General features: G+C 31.5%; 2 protein-coding genes and 2 pseudogenes across 3 annotated transcripts in view; 3 read left to right on the top strand and 1 right to left on the bottom strand.

The window, feature by feature from the left end:
- Window positions 1–4,922, top strand: part of LOC149882154 (uncharacterized) — a 145,684-nt gene extending 140,762 nt beyond the window's left edge. Inside the window, exon 3 of one of the 2 annotated variants that reach the window (XM_090066303.1) lies at window positions 4,491–4,922. The gene's annotated coding sequence lies outside the window, so the exon portion shown is untranslated. The remainder of the gene's footprint in view (window positions 1–4,490) is intronic. The other variant, XM_090066305.1, reaches the window with a different exon arrangement.
- Window positions 106–2,528, bottom strand: LOC149882155 (1-acyl-sn-glycerol-3-phosphate acyltransferase alpha-like). Its single transcript, XM_090067734.1, has one exon. The coding sequence runs from the start codon at window positions 1,456–1,458 to the stop codon at window positions 631–633; it is 828 nt and encodes a 275-aa protein (XP_089923860.1). The 5' UTR covers window positions 1,459–2,528; the 3' UTR covers window positions 106–630.
- Window positions 3,161–5,667, top strand: LOC149882153 (uncharacterized; annotated as a pseudogene).
- A 3,151-nt stretch (window positions 5,668–8,818) lies between these two features.
- On the top strand, window positions 8,819–9,486 carry LOC149882152 (uncharacterized; annotated as a pseudogene).
- The last annotated feature ends 13,866 nt before the right edge of the window (window positions 9,487–23,352 follow it).

Raw genomic sequence — 23,352 nt, 5'->3', positions numbered from 1 at the left:
TATATATATATATATATATATATATATATATATATATATATATATATATATATATATATATTATATCATTTATTAAAATATAACACACCTTAACAAATGTTTTTTTTTTTTTTTTTTTTTTAAAATCAAAAATCACATTAAATTAAAAAATAAAAAAAAGAAAAGAATGTTAAAACTAAAAAGTCTCATTTCTTGATTTACTAGGTATTAACTGTTGCCTTGTAACCTTTCAATCATGAAGATCAGTCAATAAGTCAAATTTAAATATAAAAAATCTGATTCTGATATTATTAAGAAGCTTAAAATAAACTACTCCATATCTGATTTTCTTACTACTTTGATTGTTTTCAAAATACAAACAGGACAGAAACATATTTACTAAATTAATAGAACTGATGTATTTTTCATTGTAAAACAACCAAAATTTATATTATTATTTTACAAAACTTTAAGGAAGTTGGAATTTGCACACACCAAAATAGAGTTCTAGAATTAACTCCTCATTAAAAGGAATTAAGCATAACTTTATTAAAAGCATAAAACTCTTAAAAAGATTTCATAAAAATTTTCCAAAAAATACTGTGTAAAAATATAAGAAAAACTAATTTATATAAGGATAAGTAGTGTGCTTCACTTCTTAACTGGTATTAAATCTTTATAGATCTCAGGATGTTCTCTCTGATCTTGGTGAAAGGTATCAGATATTGCTTTATGAACCTTTTCTAATAAACTATCTACATCATCTGAAGTGAGCCCAACAGTAGAAATAGGAGGTAAGCAATATACTCGAATTGATCCACCTGGAAATAACTTATTTTTAGTATCAATTACATTTCGGTAATTAGAGATAGCAACTGGTACTATGGGCATTTCTCCTTGAATAGCTAAGTGAAATGCACCCTTTTTAAAAGGCATAACACTATCACATTGATGTCTTGTTCCTTCAGGAAAAATCCAAAGGGATGTTAACTTTTTTTTCATTTCCTGACCGACTCTTCGCATTATATCTATGGCCACTTTTCCTTGTTTCCTGTTGATAAAAATTGTACCACAAAGCCAACAGACCTGACCAAAAATAGGAACATAAAATAAAATTTCCTTAGCAAGGGGAGCTGTTCCATTAGGTGATGACTTGATCATTATAAGGGCATCAATTGCACTTTGATGATTTGAGACAACAACAAAAGGTTTTTTACAATTTCTTAGGTTATCCCCATTCTTAACTTGTATATTTACTCCAAAAAGCCACCGAAAATTAACTATTTTTAAAGCATTTTGTACAATAAACAAGTTATAAGAACTCTTTGGATTTAGTAAGCAGAATATACTTGATAGACCAGCTATTAAAATACAATACACCGAAAAGCTAAAATACTTTACATAGTATTTTAATCTTGGAGATGCCAGAGTGCCTGCATACACTAAAGCAACCACTGTAAGAATATACAACCAGCTCATGATTAGTAACTATAAACTCTAAATAAAAGTTTAACAACTTTTTATATATTTAAATCATTTTATAAAATCTTTTTTTATTAGGAAATGTTTATTTAACTAATTGAAAACCTTTTATTACTAACAACAATTCTGACTTTTTCATTTTAATGTCTCAAAAGACAAAAATTCTTATTTGTACAGTATTCTTTAAAATCATGTACAAAATTTATAGATATACATGTAAGCACTATAGGTTTTATACATACATAGAATCTATCAACAAGTCTTAGGATTATAAAGCATAATTTTTAAACAAACCAAGTAGACTCTTAAAAAATTATTACAAACAAGCTTTAACTATATCTAAGATACTAATTTGAGTATTTTGTATTAATTTTTATCATTTACAATGCAAAAATAGCCCTACAAAAAAAAAAACTTGTAAAATAGCTAGGAAAATGTTATAGTGACAACAGTTTTCAATTTTAAACTCCAGCTTTTCTTCTCAAAAAAATAAGATAATGATTTTCTAGATTTTTCTTCTTCAAATTAAACTGTTTTTGAGCTTCAATGTAAAAACATTATAACGATTCTAGCTAAGCTTTTTTAACCTGAAACGATTTTTCAGTTTATACTATTCTTGCTATTAAAGCAAGAGTATTTGTTTGGCATATTTAAAATGCAAAAATTGTTAATTTAGATAACTCATTTTTTCTTTATTGACAAAACCCCAACCTTCTAATTGTTTAACTAGTATATGCTGAACATAGCGAATGTCAAAACTAGTCAAAACTAGTATAAATTGGCAACATATAGAATTGAGTTTCGCTATTTTTCAAGCTTTTTTTGGCCAAAAATGTAAAGACAATGGTTTCACAGCCACTTTTCCGTCAACCTTTTTTCCGTCTTTTTCAGCCAGTATGAACAAGCTATGAATATTTTATTTAGATTTAGCTGACAAAAAAATAAACTGTAGACTTAGTAAAATTTTAAGTGAGTCTTTTAAAAAAGTACGTTTAGTTTTCTTAATGTTTTTTCTAAAATTATTACTAATGTAACCCTCGCGATGTCTATATAGAGTGTTTCCGTAGACAAGTGATTTAGAAAATTTTGCCATTATGTATTATTATGTTTATATTTGCCATTATAAGTATAAAAATGTAAACAAACTGTTTGCGGTATTCATTTTAAAAGTGATTTGTAATTGTTTTAATTTGATTTTGGTATCAGCGCACGTAGGGGTATTTGACGATTTTAGCTGGCCAAAATTGGAATTATTAAAAGTGGCCGTACCCACTTAATTACCTACCCTTATTATCTTTCGATAATGGTCGCTTAATGAGCAGTTAATGGTTTTGTTATAAAAGTAGTAATTGGAACTACACAGTCTAGTTAAATATCCGATCTATATCTGCGTGGTTCATTTTATTTACGAGCGATTTTAGTGGTGTTTATTGAAGCTGTGTACAAGTGTTTACAACAGAAGTTTTACAGTGTTACATCATGGATGAATCTATGACAGGTATGTACATTATTTACTCTTACTACCGTTTTGAAATATTAATTACCACAAAAGTTATGTACCATGAAACTTAGCATTTTTTTAACGAATTTTAAAGTAAATTTTGACTTTAAAAGTGAAAAAGTTGTAGTGCGCATTGAAACCCTCTTAGTTTTTTTCGTTTTTCTATGAGTTTATACCACTAGCTATTTAAAAATCTTAATTTCAACTGCCTGTTGATGCCATCTAAATTTTAATCATGTTCTAAGCACATCAAGGTCCAAGATGAATTTTTCAACTTAATTTTTTTTTCTAGATGGGTCATCAGGGATGCAAACAATCTCTCGTTTGGATTTCTACAACAGTATTCAGCAGCAGGAGGCTCCAAATTTCAATGAAAAAATGGACTTAGCTGATCAAAATTTGTTATCAAGAAATCAATATACCGAAGAACTAAAAACAGTATACAAGCGTCAAATGTCGAGGTTGAAAGCTATTTTTAGAAAAATGTGGTCGTCTTCATCCAGAACTCATGAAATATTTATTAAGAAGCATGGCCCTTGGCTGCAAGGGAGTTTCCAAATACCGGGTACCCCATCCACTCCATCATCAGCAGGACGACCAAGAAAAAGTTTTGTCGATTCTAGTGAACGTTCAAAGAGGAGAAAAACAGAACAGCTCAGGAAAGATGTGGAACCAGAAGCTATTGTTTTTGCAGCTGAAACTTGTTTGACAACAAGTGGCAAAAGAAGTGCTGCAACCGTCCTTAAAGATCTTAAAACATCTCCCAAACGAGCGGGAAAGTATAAAAAAGCCTATCGCAGCAGTCTTGAACCTACAAAAAAATCATTGACACCGTTAGAGGCTTTTTTAATATTTACTGACGCAGGCCTAACAAAATCTCAATATGAAATCGTACGTACAAGTGAAAAGAAGCAATGGTTAGGGCCTTGCTACAGTATTTTGGTCGAAGAAAAAAAAACATGTTATCCTGATCCTGATTCGTTCACAGTCACAGAAAGTTTAGCTGAAGTAGACTTACAAAGTCTGTTAAACCATACTGCCAAAAGATTGGTGTTGTATTTAGAAGAAGTTATCAAGACTCTAACGGAAAGTGGGCGTAAACATATGAAATTATCTACGAAATGGGGTTGTGATGGCTCCCAGCAGACACAGTTTAATCAAAAGTTTGAGGATGACTCTAATTCTGATGCCAGTAGGGGAAAGGTGCCTATGATGGCATAGCGCCTATGATGGCATACTGGTCATATTTCCAAAAATATTGGTTTTGGTGTATAAATGATTAGACCAACATGTGTATATTAGTAATTCATTACTTCTGGTGAAAATTCGTCCTTCTGTCGTAAATAATGCTTTTGTAATCAACAAACATAAATTTGCACATGTGGTGTTGTAGTTTTAATGCCCTCATATATTTAGGATAACGATTTTATTATACATCATACAGAAGTGAAATTTTTATGCATTTCATCTGCAGGCTTTGTACATTTATTAGAATACTTATTTTAATGCTATGTGTAGAATAAGGTAGACACAGCTTGTTTTAATAAATATGGTGACTCTTTCCTATGATGGCATACCGAGAAGTTGCCATCATAGGAAAGTCTGCAAAATGAGTTGAAAAAAATGCCTGAAATAAATTTTAATGCGCATAAAAAGGTGAATAGGCTAACAAAAAGATGAAATACAAGAGTTTGAGAAACCAACACATTTGGAAATGAGATCTCCCCCATCAGAAGCTACCAGATGCATTGGATCTTCTGTTTCAACAAAAGGATAAGATCTAGTATACAAAGTTGTGTCCAGTGCCTTTAGCAATCCCTAAAATTGAATTGAAAAAGGCATGAAAACGTGGAAAAACTGGACCTCTGGATACCACACCGGATATCCAAGAATTAAAAGATAAAGGAAAAGAAAAAGATAACAAAGAAAAGGAAAAATTTGCTAGAAAAAAAAAAGAAAGACGACTGTTGAAGAAAAATACTGCAGTGAGGAGATTAAAGGAAGTAATAATGTAATGGGTTTCGAATCTGATACAGCATTTTTGTATTGTTATGAACTTTATTTGCTGTCTTGCTCTAAAGAACCATGGATTTGTTGTCAAAAATGTAGATCTTGGTATCATTGCTTATGTGCAGGCATAAAGAGAAGCAGAAAAAAATTTATATGTGAACTATGCTTATAGACAAAATATTTATTTTTGATTTTCTTTCTTTGATAAGTGTTTCCATCAATATCCAAAATTTTTTCCATCAATATCCAAAATTTTCTTTCTTTGATAAGTGTTTCCATCAATAAAAAACAAAAAAAAACTTGTTCGTCTAATTTCTTTAAAGTGTGCCATCATAGGAGCAGTTAGTTGCCTATGATGGCATGCTTGTATTTTTTTTTTTAATGGTATAAACTTATAAAAAAGCAAAATAGTAAAAATTCTGAGGTTCATTATTATTCTGCATGCTAGAGGGAATACACCTATGTCAAAAATTTTTTTTTAAGTTTTCAGATAATGACTCAGAGAAACGTAAAAGTTAAGTATGCCATCATAGGCACCTTTCCCCTATATTTCAATGCTCAATGGTTCCATTACAGCTAACTTGTGGAGTAAATAAAAAGGTTATCTGGCAAAACCCAACACCATCGTCTCCAAGGTTTTGCAGGCCAATTCGAATTAGGTTCATAAAAGAAACTGCTGATGTAATAGCTGAAGAAATTGCTTACATGGAAAAAAAAATTGCAGGCTTGAAACCAACTCAACTTCAAGACATAGCAGTAGAACATGTGATGATGTTAACTATGATTGACGGAAAAGTCTGTAACGCAGCAACCACCACTAAATCGACCATGCGATGTTATATTTGTGGAGCAACATCAAGACAGTTTAATGATTTGGACAGAACATGTGTTGACTATCAAAGCAGCTACAAATTTGGACCTTCCATTCTGCATGCTAGAATACGGTGTTTTGAAAGTCTTCTTCACCTATCATATAAATTGCCTGTAAAAAAATAACAGAAAAGGCTGATTGAAGATGAGAAGAGACTCTTCTCAGATAGGAAAAAGAAAATCCAAGATGAATTCAAGAGCAAAATGGGCATTCTTGTCGACATACCTAAGGTTGGGTTTGGGAATACCAATAACGGTAACACAAGCAGGAGATTCTTCAACGACCCGGAAACATCTGCAGATATCACTGGAGTAGACTTCCGTTTAATTTCCAGAATGAAAATTATCCTAGAAGTAATTTCCAGTGGCCACAAAATTGATGTAGAAAAGTTCAGACAGTATACTTTGGATACTGCAAAGCTTTATGTTGAACTATACCCCTGGTGTCACATGACTCCAACTCTGCATCAAGTTTTAGTACATGGTCCTGATATAGTAGAGAATGCGCTTTTGCCAATTGGACAATTGTCGGAAGAGGCTGCCGAAGCCAGAAACAAACATTTCCGGGAGTACAGACTTAGCTATGCTAGAAAATGTTCTAGAAAAGATTGTAACCAAGATATCATCAATAGGTTATTGTTAACATCCGAACCTTTGTTGTCCAGCATTGGGAAAAAGAAACACAAACTTACAAAGCCTTTTTCAAAAGAAGCTTGTAAGTTTGTGTTTGTGGAATTGCTTCTTCCTGGAGAAGTCCAAGATTCTGACACTGAAAACAACGAAAATGAAGAATATTCTGACAATGACGAAGTGGAATCTAATTAAATATCAAAATATAGTATGTTATTTACCATAATAAAGTTTGAAAAATAATATATCTTTTATTTCCTCAAATCCTATTGAATAGAAAAAAATGTAATCTCTAAAGTACCCATCTTTCCCCTATATTGAACGCCACTGGCTTGGATTTGTACAAAAAACATTTAATTTAAAATTTCTTGTCATATGGTAAAGTTTTCAGCTGTTAAAAAGAGAGAAATATTTTTGGCCAGCTAAAATCGTCAAATACTCCTACGTGCAGCGTGGCTTAATAATCAACTTTCCATTAGTATAGACCTTTTTTTAATTTAAATAAAATAAATATCAAGTTTAACAACTTAAATATCTACTGTAAAGAAATGTCTTACTACAAAACACTTGATCTGCCTTCCAAAAGCAGATATGATAAAAAAAATTCTACTGATAAACGGTAAAGATCCTTACTCAATACCAGACAGCAAATTCAAACACAGTGAAGAAACTTTTCCAGCTGTAACTTACAGCTGAGGATATGAAGGCCTATAAAAGCTTAGATAGGATGGGTTAAAAATGTGGGAGTTATTAGCATAGGAAGTTTGAGAATTGTTATGGGAAAGGTAAGGGACAAAATATTTATAAAGCATGTATATATAATTTTTTTTTTTAATGTTTATATCTTTATAACTTGTACTTTATAATTTGCATTTTAAAGTGTTTCATTCACAACGCCTTAATGAGGCCACACTTATTCCGTAGATTGTTGCAGAATGTTGTGGTAAAATTGTATGTGCACACTGTAATTGCATGGCAGGTCTTGTTGAAGCATGCACACATATTGCTGCAGTTCTATTTTAGATTGATATAACTGTTAAAATGTGAGAATCTAAAACAGTAACTGATTATAAATTTTACTGGCTGCTACCAAACTCTCCAGCACAGTTAACACCAAAATGCTTATTTGAAATTGATTCTCGATCAAGCATAACTAAAAAACGAATATTAGACAAAAGTTTGGAAGATGACCCAAATGATTGCAGTACTTCTGCATTAGTTTGTTCTACCATCAAAAAATCTGTTGAAAAGCCAACGCATCAAGAACTAAGTGTATTTTTTAGTAAACTTAATAAATCAAAATCAAAGGCAGCTATCTTAAAAATAGTTCTTGAATATGCTTGTGCATACTCTACACGGCGATCTTTCGTATATAGATTTTCCTAATATCCGTAGATCTGGAAATTACCAAATAGTGAAACAACTCCATGTAACCTATTTAAAATGCTTTATACAATGCGAATTCACCTAACTTTGTAAACAAAAGCTTGTGCGTTATACAGTCAGAACGTTGTTCTTTTGTTTTCAAAAAAAAAAAAAATGTTTTGACGAAACCATGCAAATAAGATTCACTTTTAAGATTATCGACGTTCGGGGGCAGGTTACCGACGTTCGGGGGCATTTAAAAATACACACAAAGGAACAAAGGAATTTTGATTTTTTTTTGACAATTAGGAAAAATAAGACCTGTTTTATTAAGAAAAGTAGAAAGAGAAAAGTTTGTTATTTTTGTTATGTAGAATTTACTATTTAAAAAATCAGTCTTTTTTTTAGAACTTTTAACCGAATGCGTCAAAAGATTCTAGGTCTGCAAAATTATTTAACTTTAAAGAAATAATTGCGTGTCTGTATTTTGTTCAAATAAATAACGAAATATTTTTTTCTGTATTTTGTTTCGTTTTATAAAACTTGGTGTTTTTACTGTTTCTTTCTTTAATCTGAAGTAAATTTCTGATATCGCCAGAAAATGATCAGACTCAAATCATAAACGAAGTTTACAAAAATGAAATTATTTTCTATAATTTCAAACTAAGTGAAGAGAAAATAAGGTTATGGTGCTTCGAGCTGTAATAGTATAACTGGAATTATTTAACTAATAGTAATTAATAGTTCTTTTTGTTTAGATGAAAAAGTTATTATGGGATAGTGTAGTGAATATTGGAGTATCTGTTGAAGGATTTTATTCAGGGTCTTATAAATGCAATAAAGACTACAGTGCACTCCGGAAAATTATTACTGAAAGTGATCAGTTGGATTGTTTTTGCAATGTTTTAAAGTCAGGAAATGGTCAGCAATGTTTGAATGCGTTTTAAAAAATGGTGAAGATAAAATTGGTATGTCTTTATCTGTGAATCCAAGGATCGCAAGTTATGGATTAAAAAACTTCCAAATGCAAACTTGGTGTTTACAGATTATAAGCCAATTTGTGCTCAGCACTAGCCTAAAGATGCAGAATTAAAAAAAGTCAAAGGTAGTAGTTTTGTTCCAGTGCATCCTCCATCAGTCTTTAAAGGTATACCAGTGTCTTTTATTCCAATAGTGTCTAGAAAACGAGATGTCACTGGGTTAATGTGCTCTGAAAGAGATAGTTTACCTGATAAGTTCGAAAACTTCAAAAAAATGGATGCTATTCAATTTAATTCAATTGTAAAAAATTTGAAGTCAATAATAAATAACTGTGAAGAAAAATTTTATTTTGTTGAAAAAGAAAAAAATAAATCTTTAATATCATATAAACATTGTGGACTAGTGCCTAAGTTTTCAATATATATAACTTTAAAAGATTCTGGAGATATTTGTTTTCTTTTTTAAACAAAGGAATTATTAAATATTATTCTCAACTGGGGAATGGTGTTAGTTATGTTATTAACAATTAAACAGATTCTAAGCGAGCAAGTTATATTAGGCATCAAGTCACCAAAACTAATTGAACAACAAAATTATGGGTTAGTTTTCAAAGTTTTTTGTGATGAAACAGTTGCAGCATTATGTGTAAAAATTCCTGAAGCTAAAGATACTGCACTTTTTATTGAAACAGTTGTTAAGTGATGGGTTATTGTCAACAGTAAAGCAAAAGGTCTATATATTGGATTAAATGATATTTGAAGAAAGCCTATTACTTCAGTCAGTGATTAGCAAATAGATTTCTTAGAGAACTATGTTTCTTATTTTGCTGAAAATTTGAAATGCGTAAATTCAAAATTAAGAGATAAAAAGTTGACAATAGATACTGTGAGTGCTTTGCAAAAAACTTCTAAAAGATTAGCAAGCTGTGCCAAGTATTTGTTAAATTGTGGTTATCTTATGTATTGCTAGGACAAATGCAATCAGATGCACCAGAAAAACAGTCTAGGAAATATTAGTAAGGGTCAGGTGGCACATATCTGATAACTGCAAAATGTTATTCAAAAATTTAGAATCGACAAAACTTGTTATTTTGATAGACGAGCAAGCAGATTTTACAATATTTCCTCCTGCTCATCACCACTGTGATAACTGTGAACTTGATGTGTAGTTTGATATGTCAATATGTTAAAATTGTGAGGTTCAGTTGCCAAATGAATGCAAAAAAGGGCTTTTATATATTGCATGTTTTATTGCTTACAAACTTCCGGAATTACATTCAGTTTTAGAAGAAACAGACAACTTTGATATGTTTCAAGAAAATGGAACTTTGATTAGTTCTTTGAACAGGGGAAGACTATGAGAACCTTCTAACAATTTAGTCTACTTTGTTATTTATTGTTTTTTTATATTTGAAGTGACACTTGCGAATAAAGTTTCACCATTGCTGTGCAAGAGAGGATTAATTGACATTTTTTATTAACTGCAATAGTAAATTTCAATTGCTTGTTCGAAGTGTAAAAAAAGTTTGCTGCATTTTAGCAAACATTTCTGTAAACAATTACTGTAAAAAACACTCTAAAGATTTTGGGAAGGAATGTTTAATAAAACAAGCAAAACTTTCAACTTCAAAATAAAATACTTTAAGTTAAAAAAAGTCAAAATAATTTTAATAAAATAAAGTTAAAATATTTGTTTGTTTTTATCAAAAAATTTATTATTTGTATTATTATTATTAAATAGCTAAAACAAACATATAGTTATAAAAATGAGATTTAGTCATTTTTAGCTAAACTCTTAAAATTTTTATTGTAATTAACTTATTTATAAACTTAAAAAAAAATCCTACAATATCTGCTTCCGAAATTTAATCAAAATGTTTTGTTCTAATGAAGCTCTTTATTTGTTTCTGAAGTTTGTTTACAAGGATAAAAAATTATCTTAACCGTAAAAAAGTCGACCTTCGCTAATTTTACGGAAAATGAACTGTTTTAGCCTGTTTGAGAAGGCCTAGAAATTACGGAATGAAAAATCTTATAAAAATAAGACCGAATGATAAAACACGGATGATCTCGAAAAATTTACTTCAGTCAAAAAGAAGATCGCCGTCTATGTAATATTCATGTTCGGCATAATACACAAATGCCTCGTGTAATTTCAGCATTACTTGAAATAAATATGGCGGTTAGCGCGCCTCATACTTTATGTTATATTCAGTTCTTAATTTAACATTATCCTTAGAATATTACATGGTACCAGAAGCAAACCTGTGTTTAAAATAAAATGGAACAACTTAGACCATTAGAGGCAATAAATTTAAATGGCAATGTTTCAGAATACTGGCAAAAATGGAAGCAGAGATGGAATCTTTATAAAATAGCTTCAGAAGTCAATGACAAAAATGAAGATATTCAATGTGCCATTTTCCTTCATATGATTGGCGAAGACGCCTTAAGAATATATGATACATTCATCTTTACAAGCGAAGAAAACGATAAATTAGCACCTTTAGTTCAAAAGTTTGAATGTTATTTTAACCCAAAAAAAAACATAACTTATAAACGTTATTTATTCAATACATGTATGCAAGACAACAGACTATTTACTAGGGTTGTTCGCTGTAAACAAAAACTTACGAAATTCGCATTTTTATCTTCCATATTTCAAGTTGCTATTGCGGAATTTGTTCTTGCGAAAATTCACCTTCCGTAATGCGTTATACGAAAAAAATAAATAATAATTATTCCGTAATAACTCTTTACGAAAAAAAACTTGCGAAACAAATCATTTCGAAAGAATACTTGCGAAACAGTTCCTTACGGAAGGAGCGTTTCGGATTGTGCGCTAACGGAATAGACTCGAAAGAATTTATTAAACTGTTATACACAAAAATATTATTATTTATTATTTAAGTAATGTTCTTAAATGATTCTTCAATAGTTTTAACATATATATCTGTATACACATGTGTATATATATATATATATATATATATATATATATATATATATATATATATATATATATATATATATATATATATATATATATATATATATATATATATATATATATATTAAAGTCCTGCATTACGTTCGTTCAATTACGTCTGATTACGTTAATTACGTTAAACGTAATTAACATAATTGACGAACAAAACGAACTCAGCCTTACGTTTATTTCGTTAAAAAATTAAACGGAATTTTTCAAGTTTCGTTTCGTACGTAGTTAAACGAAATTAACGGAATTATAAAGAAATTATTAAAATTTAAGTTTATTACATAAAATACTGCATTATGGTTGCTCAATTCTGTTAGTTAAGTAATAACTGAATAATATTTGGATAAGGATCTGTATCATCCCCAGAGCTATAAAAATAATGGTAATGAAATTACAATAATCTCTTCTTTTGACTGTAATGAAATTAAGTATTTATTTTGTTAATTTCATTATAGAATGTAATTAAACATAACTAATATAAATAACAAAACTCAGTTCGTCTTGCAGTATTACAATACCAAGTAAATAAACCTTACAATTCATCATCAATATAATTATTTTGGCATTATTATTTTAGTAATGCAAGCAGATAAAAATTTTATGCCCAAACATATTTTATCCAAAAATGTAACATAATAAGTTCCCAAATATAATCTATTAAAACTAAACAAAAAATGAACCTTGCTTAAAAGAAATATTTTGCATTATTTATTACAAATTAATTTTTTATTACACAAAAGTACTGAAGGAATACTTTGATTACCAAAAATTAGTAAAACATGAAATATCCTACTTGTGATTCTGACACGTTGTAATGAAACTGAAGGCTTCTTTTCATTTTATCAACATTCATTTTGGCAACAATAAACAGAACTAGGATTAAGTCAACATAAAAATAAAACTATACTTTCGTTGACATAAAAATAAAACTATTACTTTGTCAACATAAAGATATAAAACTATTATTTAGTTGACATAAATATAACATATCATATAACGTAACACATCATTTCATCAACAAATAAAAAGAAAATTTGTCTACAATCTTTTACTAACCTAACCAGACCAAATTTAACCTAACAATTCACTGAACTCCACTGGCAACTCTTTAGGTTAGGTTTAGTTACTTTAAGTAAAAGAATGTCAACAAAATGAATCTTTTATGTGTTTGTAAACAAAATGATTCTGTTAACAAAACTATTGTCAAAAAAATGATAGGGTGCCAAACTAAACTGTTGAGTTATGTAACAATGTATATAGGTCAACTCTGGCATTAAGGGTCTGTGTGAAATTCCAAAAAAATGAGATGTTAAAACTGACCCAAAATACAGTCTTTACTAGCGTAAGTGACTCATTGTCAGTATTCCTGATAACTATAGGCTACATCAATGCCATATTTAAAGACTTATTTTTTGAAAGATTCTGAAAATACTAGAAAAATACCAAAAGTTTAGAAAAAATATACAATGTTAAAAAAATGCTTAAAATTGACATTTTTTAAGGTCACTTTTCTGCAGCCATTCTTAAGCATTGCTCTTCTTCAGTCTCAAGAACTTTGATCTGTTTCAATTTGTCCAAATTTTCTCTAATGAACACAATCATGTGAACATTTTCTGAATCGAGGTTAGATCTTCTGTCACTGATAATTCTTCCAGAGGCTGAAAAAACACGTTCTGAAGTTGCAGATGTAGCAGGGATGTGGTAGATTTTACGCACAAGTTTGCTAAGATGAAGAAAATGTATTTCATTTTTTTTCCACCATTTCAAAGGTTCTTTCTCACAAGCATCTGTCAATGGCATAGCCAAGAATTTTTCAATCTCCTGTGACACATCACTGCATTTTTTGGTTGCGTTGTGGATATCAGAAGAGATCTCAAAAACAAGCTGCTGGGCTTCATTCATTTCATCAAAATTTGGTGGAAGTTCTTTTGCTTTATCTGTACTGATATTTGTTTCCTCGGAGAATAATTCAGTTGCATTTTTCACTGTTTGATCAAAAGTCTTCAACTTTTTTAAAATTGCTCCTTTGTAGTAGGGATCCAGAAGATGAGCCAAGCAATATAGTTTGTTATCTGTTCCACCAGAAGGAATTTTCTTTTTTAGCTGTTCAAGTAAAGCAGTAGCAAGTTTGCAGGCTTCTGACAAAAATTTTCGACCTTTTAATTCTTTTTCTGTCTTTATCTTGATGAGCCTCTCTCGAATAATGAAAATTTGTACAAGAACTTCGTGAATGGTAGGAACTTTGTCTGACTCAAACTTTTTAGATGCTTCAAAGAACATGTTCAACAAAAATTGAACATCAGCCATTAGCTCAAATTCCTGTTCATTCGGAATTTTCTCTGAAAAATCAGCCTCAGAATTCTTGAGATGGAGAAGTGGTGTTTTCAACTGCAGGATTGAATCCAACATGAGACAATTAGAGTTCCATCTAGTGACAACTGGTGGAATTATTTTTCGGTAAGTAACATCAAGCTGCTTACATGCTTTGGAGATTGCCTCATCTGTTTTTGTAGACTGATGAACAAAAGATGACAGATTGGTTGCACATTTGATGAGTTCTTTGGTAGTTTTGAGTGAATCGACTGCTTTAGATAATACAAGATTTAAAATGTGGTCAATGCAAAGTAATGATTCGTTGATTTGATCTGCTTTTGATGATCCTGATTTCATGTTGGCAGCACAGTCATGTACCACTACACGCAAGCAGTCTTGTGAAAGTGCAAGTTCAGTGATTGAATCATCGAGCTTTTTACCAATAGCTTGTCCAGTGTGAGGAAATGGAAATGGCTTACAAGCTAAAATGATCCTCTGGAGCTCAAAATTCTCATCAATGAAATGAAGTGAAATGCTGATGTAGGCTTCATTATTTCTAGATGTCCACAAGTCTGTTGTAAAGGATACTCCAGAAGTTGTTGGTAAAATGTTAGCAAGTTGAGATGAAAGATGTTTCTTCACTTCTTCATAGAGTAGTGGGAGTTTCTGTCTTGAAAAGGTTGTTGCTGATTTCAGTTGATGACGTGGAAGATACTTTGAACAAAAGGATTGGAAACCCTTAGACTGAACAAATGTGAATGGAAGATCACATTCTACCAACAGCTTCATTAGGTCCAAGTCAAACTCTAGTTATCTCTGGTCAAACAAGAAATACTTAGAACGAAAAAAATTCATGTTTGAGTGGCATGGGACAGGATGAAACTTATTAAGGCTTTTGGCAAGTTTTGGCTTTTTTGGATCAGGTGGAAGAAATCCTTCACTTTGTAAAGAGGTTGTAGAATTTTTTGACGTTGAAACTTCTGCTTCTAAATCTTCAGCTTCTTTAGTGGCTTCACATAAATTAGCTTCGTCATTTAGTTCTTCCATTTTTCGTTGAGTCTGTTGTTTTATCATTTCTGTAAACTTGCTTTGATGCTGAGTTCGTAGATGAGTCCTCATGGCAGCTGTAGAACCATTTTTTCTTCTGAAAATTGCATTTGGACAGTGCTTACATTTCACTCTTGGAATACCGTCACTGTCAGCACTGTATATTTCAAAGTGGTCCCAGAGGACCACATTTCTCTTGTTTTTCGGTCCTTTGTTCATTTTGAAGGAGTGATAAATTCGCAAGTTAAAAATTTAAATCACAGCACATTTTTATCTCTGAAGTAAACCAAGTTTAACATTTATATCTGTGAATATTTGTTTATTGAAAAATTTCTCTTTATATCTGTGAATATTTGTTTATAGAAAAATCACTCAACCTCTCCTCTGTTAGTTTTGTTAGTTACGTCAATTACGTTAAGTTACGTTCGTGGACAAAATTAACGAAACCAAAATTTAATTACGTTTCGATACGTTCGTACAATGAACGTAATTTCAATGATTACGTACCGTTACGTTTGTTTAGTTACGTTAGAGATAATGCAGGACTTTAATATATATATATATATATATATATATATATATATATATATATATATATATATATATATATATATATATATATATATATATATATATATATATATATATATATATATATATATATATATATATATATATATATATATATATACACTGGCGAGCAAAAAAAAGTGAACAGCGACTGCTTACACATAAAATGAAAGAGCTCTGGTCAGAAACTCATACAAGCTTGTTTAATTTTGTTCGTACTATCAAAGAATTTACGTTTATCTTTCAAAGAAAACATGAATAAACTTCTAAACATTAGATATGAATACAGTGCACGTTGTCAGCAAAATCTGTAGTTGATATTAGAGCGTGGGTGAAATAGGTCGTATTATCGCTATATTATTATTATAAAAAATAAAAGGAAAAAAATGTCTCCAAATAAAAGGTAATTTTTTTTTATTTTTAATTTGGTTATTATTTATGCCTCTAACTTATTTAAAACGAAAAATCCCCTTTAATTTTGATGTTATTGAATTCTTATGAAAAAAAAAATATTCATTTAGAATACATAGTTTATCATTAAATAAATATTTTCTTCATATATTACTCTAAAAATATTATCATTTTTCTTTCACAGAGGACCTCATTTAACAATGGAACAAAAAGGAATCATTGTTGGAATGAGTGCGTCCGGTAAATCGATACGCCAAATTATTCAAATTATGAAAGCTCAAGGTGTAAACATTAGTGTTGGTGGAGTTCATAAGATACTTTCATGTCAGAAAAACAATAAAACAACAGCTAGAAAAAAAGGTTCTGGCAGACCAAGAAAAATGACGGAAAGAGATTGTCACAAGTTAAAATTCAATGTTTTAAAAAATCGAAAAACCACTATGACGCATATCGCAGAAACTTTTACGTGTTCTGATGATAAAAAGGTTAGCCGATGGACAATTTCGAGGCGTCTTAAAGATCAGGGGTTCAAAATACACCCATGTAAAAAAGTACCTCTTCTTACAGCACGCCATAAAAAGGCAAGATTAGCTTGGGTAAAAAATAATAAAAACACAGACTGGACAAAAATATTATGGTCAGATGAATCACGATTTTGTTTGCATTCAGATCGTCCACAGATGTGCATTAGACGTAAGAACGAACAATTAAATCCAGATTGTATTCACCAAACGGTAAAGGGTAATCTTGGAATTATGGTTTGGGGTTGTTTTTCTGCCAAAGGTGTGGGCAGATTGCATAGAGTCGAAGATGGATTACGAATAAATTCCAAAGAATACATTAGTATTCTACAAAAATCTTTGCTGCCCACACTGGAAGAATTAGAAGAGGATGAAATTAAATTTCAACATGACAATGCTACTTGCCATACGTCTAAACAAGTTAAAAAATGGCTCAAGGATAACAATATCTTCCTTTTTGAAAATTGGCCTGCCCAAAGTCCAGACCTTAATCCCATTGAAAATTTGTGGGACTATATGGATAAAGAGGTCCATAAAAATAATATTTCATCTTTGGATGATCTTTGGGCAGCCATAAAACAAGTTTGGGTTACGATACCTGACCGTTTGATAGCAAATTTAATTGAGTCGATGCCGCGTCGATTAAATGAAGTGATGAAAAATGGTGGTGGCCACACAAAATATTAATTTTTTTTTTCAAAATGAGTCGTATATATGTGTATGTATATGTATTTAATATAAGCGATATGTTATATTTTATGTATTATATTTTTAATTGATTAATAATACATAATTTACTGAAAAATTGTACTGTTCACTTTTTTTTGCTCGCCAGTGTATATATATATATATATATATATATATATATATATATATATATATATATATATATATATATATATATATACAGATATATATAGACACAGTGACCTAGAAAGATTAAGAAAGTTAGGACGGGGTGAGGGTGCTGAAACAGAATATAAGGGGGCCTAACGCAGCTAAAATTTTTAAATTTTAGTTGCGTTAGGCCCCGTTATATTCTATAATTAAATATATTAAATATATTATAATAATTAGTGTTTTAGTTACCTAGTTAATTATACGTATTTGATTCATAAAACGTAATTAAATATTTATAATTAGCCGCGTTTCGTAAGTGTTTTTCTGTTAAGAACCTTTTCGTAAGCTGCGGTGCGAAAGAGTTTCGTTTCGAAAGAAATTTGGTTTTTTATCATTATTTCAAAAAATAAAACCTTAAAATGTTCATATGTTGCAATACTGAAAATAAAATTTTATTATAAACATTTTGGTATATAAAAATTTTATTTTTTACAATTATATCCGTTGGGCCAGCAAAAATTTATAATAGGATTCAAAACGTCGTTCAGCGAAAGAGCTCGTTCCGCAAGTGCGACTTCCGTAAGCGCTACTTTCGTATGTAGCAAAATAGTTTTATTTCGCAATTCAACTTGCGAAAGGCGACATTTCGTAAGTGGCATTTGCGAAATGAACATCGACGGTTTTTTTTGTTTCGTAAAATTCGGTACGAAAAAAAAAAATTCCTGATTCTCAATATCCTTCCGCAAGAATTTTATTTTTCCGGAATTATACGAAATATTCCGGTTAACAACTCTACTATTTACTGACTTCTTGATTGATTTACAAAATAAAGCTAAAACATGCGAGTTTGGAACCCTCGAAGAAAGCCTTATATGAGACAGAGTAGTCTGTGGTATTGACTCTAAAGCTGCCAGAGAACGACTACTTCAAGACACTGAGCTCACTCTAGAAAAAACAATCAATTTTATGAGAGCATATGAAACCTCAAAAATACAATTAAAAGCCTTTAAAAATACAATCCAGGCAGATTCTATAAACAAACATGGAAACAGAACTAGTTTCAACTCCCTAAAGATTGATAGACCCTTACAAAAACCTTGCTATTACTGTGGATCGCAACATACTACCTTGTTTTCCCCAGCATATGGCCTAAAGTGCACAGCATGTGGAAAACTAAACCATTTTGCTAAAGTATGTAGATCCAAAACTAATCGCTTTAATACTAATCGTGTAGACCAAGTTGATCAAAAGGAAGTCAACCTCAACATTGCAGAGTTATATATTCATCATGTTGCAGCATCAATGGAATGTGCTGACGATTTAGCAGCAAATATTACAGTCAGCAACAAAAATATAACATTTAAATTAGGCACTGGAGCCCAATGTAATGTCATTCCATACAATGTCTACAGCTCTATTCCTGGAAGACCTCCTCTCAAAAAAACAATAAATAGACTAAAATCATATGGAGGAAACAATATTCCTGTTCTAGGAACTTGCAATCTAACTGTTAAAAATAATAACATTTTCTGAGTGTGCCAGTTTTTTGTTGTATCTCTATCTGATGCAAAACCACTTCTTGGTCTAAGTTTTTACCAGCCTTGGTTTAGTTAAAGGAAACTATCAAATTGTAGTTGCTAAAAATGCAATCCCAGACATTCATTCACCAAGGAAAGTACCAATGACTATCCTATCTAAACTTAAAAGCACACTTGACCATGTAGTAAAAGCCACTATTATCTCAAAAATTTCTAAACCAACACCTTGGGTACACTCATTGGTCATCATAGAAAAAAAGATGGGTCCTTAAGATTATGTATTGATCCAAAAGAACTAAACAAGTCTGTTTTAAGACAATACAAAACCACTCCATCTACAGAATAAATCTCTAGCAAACTTTGCGGCAACAAAGTTTTCACTGTTATAGACATGGCTGATTGCCATTGGCATATAAAACTAGATGGACCTTCTTCAGAGCTATGTACATTTAACACTCCATATGGTCGATACAAATTCAACCGCATGCCATTCGGCATATCATGCACATCGGATGCTGCACAGGAGATGATTGAACTTAATTTTGGTGATATTCCTAATGTTTTGGCTATCCATGATGACTTGATTATTGCAGCTAAAACAAATGCTGAGCATGATGTAATTTTTCGACAAATCCTACAACGAGCTCGTGAGAGAAACATCAGATTCAACCTTAAAAAAATACAATTTCGAGTATCTGAGGTCAAGTATCTCGGGAACATAATCAGCCATGATGGCATAAGAATTGATTCTGAAAAAACTAAAGCCAAATCTGCATACCCATTGCCTACATGTCAAGCAGATTTGCAACGGCTCTTAGGAATGGTCAACTATCTGTGACAATTCATCCCAAATATGTCAGTAAAAACTTACACCTAGCAGAAGGACTAATTCTAGAAGAAAATAAAATAGCCATACCAACTGCTATGAGACCCCTCATATTAAGACAACTTCACTTATCACACCTTGGCACTGAGAAGACGAAAGCTAGAGCTTGAAACGTTGTCTACTGGCCAGGACTTACAAGTGACATTGATAAACTAATATTCAACTGCCAAAAATGCCTTAAGTACCGTAATAACAACAAAAAGGAAAAAATCATTCAACACGACATTCCTGACCTACCGTGGAGTAAAGTAGGATCAGATATATATGAGCTGCATGGAAAAATCTATGTGATTGTTATAGACTATTTTTCTAAATTTATAGAAAACAGTGTCATTCCTGACAAAACGGCATTCTCTGTTATCAAGTTCATGAAAACCATTTTTACTAGTCACGGAATACCCTCATTGCCGACAACAACCCCTACAACAGTGCAGAGTTCCTTAACTTCTCAAAAGAATATGGGTTTAACTTCACTCCATCAAGTCCTAACTACCCCCAATCAAATGGTCTTAGTGAAATGGGCGTGAAAATTATGAAGAAAATACTAAAAAAATGCGATAACCCTGAACTTGGTCTTCTAGAATACCTCAACACGCCTCTTACAGGTATGGAATACTCTCCATCCCAACTTCTCATGAACAGAAGAACGCGAACAACCCTACCTGTTCACCATGACTAACTTATACCATCAGTTCCATTAAATGCTTACAGCCAGATCACCAAGTCCAGAAATCGTCAAAAATCTGATATCTGGTTGCTTTTTTTTAGTTAATGAGCAACCAAACACTCCACAAGAAGAAACCATATCAATATTTAACATATATAATACCTATTATGTAATAAAAATAATATTTTATGTTTTATAAATAAAAAAAACGCTCGCAATTAAAATCTATTTAAAATTCTGCACAATTATTATTTTTTTTTTATTGGCTTTGTTCACATTTTTATCCTCTCATAATGGGAAAGTTTTCAAAGTCACGTGTTTAATGGAACACTCTATATGAGCAGGGACCTATAAGGGTGGACGTGCAACCTATTGTTTTTTTTGTGAACCATGCTCGTTGCGCATTGTTACGAATCTTTTGTTTTAAACAATAGAAATTAAATTAAAGTCTGTCGGATTCATCGAAAATTTTTGGTCTTATCTAACCAGTAAAGTCCTGCATTATCTCTAACGTAACTAAACAAACGTAACGGTACGTAATCATTGAAATTACGTTCATTGTACGAACGTATCGAAACGTAATTAAATTTTGGTTTCGTTAATTTTGTCCACGAACGTAACTTAACGTAATTGACGTAACTAACAAAACTAACAGAGGAGAGGTTGAGTGATTTTTCTATAAACAAATATTCACAGATATAAAGAGAAATTTTTCAATAAACAAATATTCACAGATATAAATGTTAAACTTGGTTTACTTCAGAGATAAAAATGTGCTGTGATTTAAATTTTTAACTTGCGAATTTATCACTCCTTCAAAATGAACAAAGGACCGAAAAACAAGAGAAATGTGGTCCTCTGGGACCACTTTGAAATATACAGTGCTGACAGTGACGGTATTCCAAGAGTGAAATGTAAGCACTGTCCAAATGCAATTTTCAGAAGAAAAAATGGTTCTACAGCTGCCATGAGGACTCATCTACGAACTCAGCATCAAAGCAAGTTTACAGAAATGATAAAACAACAGACTCAACGAAAAATGGAAGAACTAAATGACGAAGCTAATTTATGTGAAGCCACTAAAGAAGCTGAAGATTTAGAAGCAGAAGTTTCAACGTCAAAAAATTCTACAACCTCTTTACAAAGTGAAGGATTTCTTCCACCTGATCCAAAAAAGCCAAAACTTGCCAAAAGCCTTAATAAGTTTCATCCTGTCCCATGCCACTCAAACATGAATTTTTTTCGTTCTAAGTATTTCTTGTTTGACCAGAGATAACTAGAGTTTGACTTGGACCTAATGAAGCTGTTGGTAGAATGTGATCTTCCATTCACATTTGTTCAGTCTAAGGGTTTCCAATCCTTTTGTTCAAAGTATCTTCCACGTCATCAACTGAAATCAGCAACAACCTTTTCAAGACAGAAACTCCCACTACTCTATGAAGAAGTGAAGAAACATCTTTCATCTCAACTTGCTAACATTTTACCAACAACTTCTGGAGTATCCTTTACAACAGACTTGTGGACATCTAGAAATAATGAAGCCTACATCAGCATTTCACTTCATTTCATTGATGAGAATTTTGAGCTCCAGAGGATCATTTTAGCTTGTAAGCCATTTCCATTTCCTCACACTGGACAAGCTATTGGTAAAAAGCTCGATGATTCAATCACTGAACTTGCACTTTCACAAGACTGCTTGCGTGTAGTGGTACATGACTGTGCTGCCAACATGAAATCAGGATCATCAAAAGCAGATCAAATCAACGAATCATTACTTTGCATTGACCACATTTTAAATCTTGTATTATCTAAAGCAGTCGATTCACTCAAAACTACCAAAGAACTCATCAAATGTGCAACCAATCTGTCATCTTTTGTTCATCAGTCTACAAAAACAGATGAGGCAATCTCCAAAGCATGTAAGCAGCTTGATGTTACTTACCGAAAAATAATTCCACCAGTTGTCACTAGATGGAACTCTAATTGTCTCATGTTGGATTCAATCCTGCAGTTGAAAACACCACTTCTCCATCTCAAGAATTCTGAGGCTGATTTTTCAGAGAAAATTCCGAATGAACAGGAATTTGAGCTAATGGCTGATGTTCAATTTTTGTTGAACATGTTCTTTGAAGCATCTAAAAAGTTTGAGTCAGACAAAGTTCCTACCATTCACGAAGTTCTTGTACAAATTTTCATTATTCGAGAGAGGCTCATCAAGATAAAGACAGAAAAAGAATTAAAAGGTCGAAAATTTTTGTCAGAAGCCTGCAAACTTGCTACTGCTTTACTTGAACAGCTAAAAAAGAAAATTCCTTCTGGTGGAACAGATAACAAACTATATTGCTTGGCTCATCTTCTGGATCCCTACTACAAAGGAGCAATTTTAAAAAAGTTGAAGACTTTTGATCAAACAGTGAAAAATGCAACTGAATTATTCTCCGAGGAAACAAATATCAGTACAGATAAAGCAAAAGAACTTCCACCAAATTTTGATGAAATGAATGAAGCCCAGCAGCTTGTTTTTGAGATCTCTTCTGATATCCACAACGCAACCAAAAAATGCAGTGATGTGTCACAGGAGATTGAAAAATTCTTGGCTATGCCATTGACAGATGCTTGTGAGAAAGAACCTTTGAAATGGTGGAAAAAAAATGAAATACATTTTCTTCATCTTAGCAAACTTGTGCGTAAAATCTACCACATCCCTGCTACATCTGCAACTTCAGAACGTGTTTTTTCAGCCT

Source organism: Hydra viridissima, unplaced genomic scaffold (genome assembly GCF_058129835.1).
Source record: "Hydra viridissima isolate aposymbiotic clone 2 unplaced genomic scaffold, HvirCarnegie_v1 scaffold_11, whole genome shotgun sequence".
Lineage (NCBI taxonomy): Eukaryota > Metazoa > Cnidaria > Hydrozoa > Anthoathecata > Hydridae > Hydra > Hydra viridissima.
The sequence above is the reverse complement of the archived record's forward strand: the minus strand, read 5'-3'. Positions and strand labels throughout refer to the sequence as shown.

Bases quoted from the DNA above. Each gene is read 5' to 3' on its own strand.
- LOC149882155 (XM_090067734.1), bottom strand. From the start codon at position 1,458: ATGAGCTGGTTGTATATTCTTACAGTGGTTGCTTTAGTGTATGCAGGC.